The sequence below is a fragment of the Melampsora larici-populina genome, assembly GCF_000204055.1.
Source record: "Melampsora larici-populina 98AG31 unplaced genomic scaffold MELLAscaffold_37, whole genome shotgun sequence".
Taxonomy (NCBI): Eukaryota; Fungi; Basidiomycota; class Pucciniomycetes; order Pucciniales; family Melampsoraceae; genus Melampsora; species Melampsora laricis-populina.
The window spans coordinates 1-5886 of NW_006768801.1; the positions used below are offsets into that span (position 1 = coordinate 1).

Here is a 5886-nt window from a genome sequence, read left to right on the forward strand (position 1 = left end):
CCTTTAACCGTCGTTTAAAGACTGGAACATCAAGTTGTCCAATCGATTCCATGCACGCATTCCATACAAGTGTGGCGTGTCCTTGACCTTCTCGAATCTTCGGTCAGTCATAAATGACGCTAATGCGACAATCATAGCAGTTTGAGGCATGCTCTGATCTTTCCAGTTGGGGAGAGCGTGAAAGAGGCCAGCAGTACCATATAACAAGAATAGAGACAGATTCAGCAAGCACTGCTTCTTCAAATCGGATATGTCGCGTGATGTTTGAGCCGCAATCATCTCCTCAGGTGTTTTGACTCGAGCTTATCTAGGAGTCTGACCACTCGAAGGGCCAGTGATTGATTTTGGAGTGGATGGCCCAGCAATGGACTTTTGACTTCCTGATTTAAATTTGTTGCGATCATTGAACAATTGATGCAACACAGAACTTGTCTTCTGAAGAGCCTTCATCGATTTGATCTCACGAACCGGAACTTTTTCGACTTCAGCTTTCTTCAGCAGTAAGTTATGCACCTCAGCTTTGTAGATCAAGTTGACCCCCAAAAAAATGAAGAAAAACTTCTTCTGCAATGCTCGCATCGTAGTCGGAGGATTTCGAGATTGTCTGATAGGTGCATCATCATTATGACCAGATGTACATTGATTGACCAGCCAGGTGATAGTCCGGCTCATCCCTACAGTAGACTTTTCGACTCCATCTTCACCTTCAGTACGGATCGAAAAAGATTCGTGATTTGATTGGAAAGAAACCAATCTAACGCTATCAGACAACAATTCATGAAACATCGTATGAGCGTTGCGTATGTTGGACTTGATCACCGAGTGTTTGGTCCAATCACGCAACTGGTCAACTCGGCATGTCATCGAATGCAATGATCGAAACAAGGCGTTTTTCTGGTCCCAGGGATAGTTCGTACTTTGCTGAATAACGCTCCAGTTGAGCCATTCAGGTGAGAGCAACATATCTTGAGACAATATTTGAATCAACCTAGGAGCTACATATTCAAAGTAAGATTAGCTTAATCAATAGGGAGTAAACAGGGATGATATGATGTACTTACATGTCTGCAAACGCAACAGCATAAGATCACGATCCTCGACCAGGGCCTTGATGTAGTTGAGATGAGGAGCCAGATCATGGATAACAGGTTTACCATTGAAGTCTTCACAGTCGAATTCCCAAGTATGAATGATGTTGGCCGCAGGTAACGCAAGGACTTCCCCCCAGTTGAAGTGTGAGGAGTTAATTCCGTCTAAGATGTACTTCATCTCTTTCTTCTCGTCAGGAGTTGGATGGATTAGAAGCTCTGGCAGTTAAAGAAAAGAAAAAATTAGTTATTTTATTCGCACCAAAGAATGATATCTTGTTCTAAATATCGCCCGAGGCGATATTTGGAACGTTTAGCTCCAGGAAGTTTACATAGAAGGATATTATGATACATCAAAAAGGTTGTAGCTTCATGCAAGGCAACATTGATACTGTTTGTGTCATTTTTATCGCCCGAAGCGATAAATAGCACGCGTACAGACCAATAGGCCTCATGGAACCCTATATCGCGGGACCAAATTCATGGTCATTTTCTCGCCTCAAGCGAGAAAAAGGACAGAGCCTGTATTCAGTTAGGCCGCTGAAGGCAATATCATCCATATGCTGGATGAATGTTTCAATTATCGCTTGAGGCAAAAATCGGAACATGAAGTAGATGAAAACTTGGAGGAAGGGGGTGTAAATAGAATTGGATGGAAAAGAAGACAAACGAAAAGAACATTACTTACCAGTCAGATCAACTTGGTCTTTATGAAAGATGCTTTTTCCGTCCACTTGCATAGTCTCCACCTTCTCTTCTTCGCGGACTTCAGCTACCTTCTCTTTTTTCTTGCTACCTTTCTTCTCTTCTACTACATCCTTCATCTGCACCTCCGCCCCAGGGTTCATAGGGCCACTAGCCCAGGCATTCAGCTCAGCTGAAACAGTAGTGTGACTCTTGATTTGAGTCTTACCCTTCTTGGTGCCAATGTTGGTCAAGGCCTCTTTGTTGGATACTCTAGCTTCTAGATCGAAATAAACTGAAGGATCATTGGCTCGAGCGTGTTTCACAGGGCCTGACAAATCACATGAGTCAGTCATCCACATAATGATTGCATACAGATTCGTACATTCACTAACCATCTTCCTTTGTTTCTCCAGCTTTTCTTTTCTTAGCTACAGGGATAGATCGAATCGGGTTGGCCTGGGTGACTGGAGCAGGCAAAGTTGGAGCAGCTGGTACGAAGATGACCTCCGGATGGTTTCCAGACAACGCAGAGAGGTAAGACGCCTTGTTATCCCTCATGTCCTGTTCAAGACTCTCAAGGTAGGCCCTTGATATTAATAGGGCCTTGTCGATAGCTCTATCACGCGCTTTCTGTTCGAGCTTCATCACCTTTTCATGTGTGGTATCGTATAAATCTTTCACTATACAAATACCAATAACCCCATGTATCAGTTTCAAGGATTGTGGATGTGTTAGATACAAAAAGCTTACCACACTGATATTCTTCTCTAGCGCGATTGATTTCAATGCGACACATATTTTGAGTGGCACTCGAGGGACCCTAGATGTCATACATGAGATCACTTACAATCTACTTCAAATAAGCGGAGAACTTACTACTGGATCATCGGCCTGTTTCTTCTTGAAAGTAAGACTATCGATAATGTCTTTATCAGCTTGGGATGGATCATTGGATTGATCCATAATCGTATCGTCCTATTACAAATCAAAGATAAGTACCTCCTATTGCTCATCTTATATATACTCAGTTACTCACCAATGCTGACTCCTGAGTTGATTCCATCTCATTCTCAATTCCCACAACTGCATTATCCTTTTCCTAGTGAACATGAGGCATATCATCAGCTTGTGATTGAATATAATGTGTCTAAACTTACCTTGGAAGGAGGGTTGGTGTCAGCTTCAATGACTGGGACATTTGTACGTTCCTGGAGACAGATCAATCATGAGTGTTGATGTACGAGTGTATCTACAGATTAAGACATTACCTTGCGCGAGGCGGGTGTTGGTGTTTCGGGGATCATAGCTTCGCCATTCGAATCCTGTGATCACAAATGAAAGTGTGAGGTTGATAATAATTGAAGTTGAAGTGGGCTGCTTACATCTTCCTCAGTTGGTTTGGCTGATTTACTACTGGTACCTTTCACCTGTTACATGTGACATGTTCTTTCAGTACACGTGATTGATATGTGTATAGACAAATGTCAACTTACTGGGTCTGAAGCCAGAGCTCCAGCGTTGGGATGGCGTCCGTATCTTTCACTCCTGGTGCGGGCAGTATCCGCCTCGTTGGGTTGCCTAGCCTTTTGTAGCAATATTCTTTGTTTCGCTACCTCAGCTGCCTGTGCAATCATAAGTGGAAGGCCATAATGTGTCAGACATCATCTACTATCATATGTTACTGGTCCATTTGTCGCGAGAGGCGATAACTAGGACAGGTTTCCTCATTAACACGGCCAGCAAGTACTCTATGTAAATGACCCAGCGTTGTCAGCTGAGGTTCCATTTATCGCCTCAGGCGATAAATGGAACACTTCACATTGATTGAGGCCAATAACAGGTCTTGTACCTCACAAACAAGGTCTGCTGTCCTATTTATCGCCACAGGCGATAAATGGGACACCGTAGATTGAGCATAATAACAGGTCTTGTACCTCACAAACAAGGTCTGCTGTCCCATTTATCGCCTCAGGTGATAAATGGAACACTTCACGTCAATTGAGCCAAATATCAGGGCTTGTACCTCATGAACAAGGTCTGCTGTTCCATTTATCGCCTCAGGCAATAAATGGAACACTTCACGTCGATTGAGCCCAATATCAGGGCTTGTACCTCATGGACAAGGTCTGCTGTTCCATTTATCGCCTCGGGCGATAAGTGGAACACTCCACGTTGATTGAGCCTAATATCATGGCTTGTATGTCATAAACAAGGTCTGCTGTTCCATTTATCGCCTGAGGCGATAAATGGAACGCTGTAGATAGAAAGCCACGTAGATAATGGCTATGTATCTGTTGCGTTGTTACGCTGTGTTATCAACCACAAAGCTTTTGATACTAGTGTGCAATTTATTGCTTGAAGCGAAGAAATGAACAGGCACTTCTTGTTCAATATGAACATGTACTTGTTTGAACATATTTATACAGTATGAGAAATGATATGTAAGAACCGCTGCGCTCACTTTAGTCATTTTGCTTGGTTTTTGGGTTAAAGTACCGGGGTTTGGGTCGGATACTCGGGTCGGGTCTGCGGGGCGGGTTTTTAGCGTTTGTAGTAACCTGATATTGATATAGAAGTGTTAAGAAGGAAGTAGGAATTGGATTTCTTCGAAATCAAGACTGAGACCAGACTTTATACTATTTCTTTATCATCATGTTAGGTTTTGCTGCAGCAACTGCTGTGCAAGTTAGGTTTGTACACATGTCTTAGGGTTGCTCCTGTAACTGTACGCTGCCAACGTCGTGGATCAAAAATGAAGTAAACAGGGTTCGAACTGCAGTGGCCTGCATGGGACAGGTATACATGTCAGTGGTTACATGGATATATTGGGTCATGTGATGGTCGTTCCACTGCTTGTACTGACATATACATTGATGACTCCATACACACAAAGCGGGTTTCACGCCTCCATTGGAATGTTGACAACAATTCACACAGGTGTCACAAACGTGACATATCTGTGTTATCCACACACGTGTAGCATTACTACCTGCTTTTTCACATATTATCCTCATGTAGCATTGGTCCTGCACTGCGTGCAATAGGCCAATGCACCTGACATAGGCCTTCTTGGCTTGTGATCATGCATCGAAATTAGTTGTTTGCGTCCCAATTATCGCCTCAGGCAATAATTGGGACGCAGGGCCACTCAGTGAGTGTCTAGAGTCTTTGCAAAATGTCCTATTTATCGCCTCAGGCGATAAATAGCACATTTTGCGTCCTGTTTTGGAGGGCTCAGGGCGCAGGGAGGCTGAGCAGTACGCTCCTGGGCCAAAATGCGTCCGGAGCGTACTGTCACGGGGGGCTACGGGACTCCGTCCCGTAGCTAGTGCTTGCGGCTGCAGCCGCAAAGCAGTGTTTGATCTTTGGTATTTTGAGTGGGTTTTGTTGTTTGAATGCATTTCCAACGTAGGTCATGGCTAGGGGCAGGTGCTGTTCACAAGATTTGGTCACATTCTGAGGAAGCCCAAGAAATGCCGACGTGTTGGCATATAGCAGGGTTGGGAGGTACATAAGTGCGGCATTTACTAGTATGAGGCAGGTGTCAACTTGGTTCAAGGAACCAGAGTTTGATGACGTGGGTGAGTGGTGATTGACATGTTGTTTGGGGAGGGTGCAAGGTACCAATTGAGCTTGGTGCTCGCGGCTGCAGCCGCAAAAGATGTTGACCTTATGAGCACATAACAAGTATCATCAAATTAGAAGGTGCGCACCAATTGGTTGGCCGTCACTGTAGGTACCCACTTGAGACAAAACACCTGCAAATCAAAAGCTGAAGGTAGACCTCTTCGGGGGATTGGGAGTAAGATTTGAAAGCTGACTGATTACAAAATGTTGAGGGTGTCCATGGGGGTGGCGCATAGGAGGCATGTTTGGGACAGTCTGACGTATGGGGGACGGGCAATGGTTTGTTGTAGGCAACTTTGGAATGAGTAGGATGCGGTGATGGGTGGGGGTGCTCGCGGCTGCAGCCACCAGGACCCGGGCGGGTAGTATTTGGGAGGCGGGGCCGGTCCTAGGTGGGGCGTGGCCCTAGGCGGCGGGGAAGGTGTTGTGCGTGCAAGGGGGATTGCCATTGGGCTTCACCAGGTGGGGAATTGGTGAGCTTGAC

General features: G+C 45.0%; 1 protein-coding gene across 1 annotated transcript; it reads right to left on the minus strand.

Moving 5' to 3' along the window:
• Positions 1–303: 303 nt before the first annotated feature.
• On the minus strand, positions 304–3735 carry MELLADRAFT_109472 (uncharacterized protein; the record flags this gene model as incomplete). The annotated part of the gene is made up of 13 exons (XM_007413614.1): positions 304–995; positions 1062–1307; positions 1400–1549; positions 1777–2103; positions 2168–2455; positions 2526–2595; positions 2652–2750; positions 2812–2874; positions 2933–2983; positions 3044–3097; positions 3158–3202; positions 3269–3397; positions 3595–3735. The coding sequence occupies 13 exons, from the start codon at positions 3733–3735 to the stop codon at positions 304–306; spliced, it is 2355 nt and encodes a 784-aa protein (XP_007413676.1).
• Between the last annotated feature and the right edge of the window lie 2151 nt (positions 3736–5886).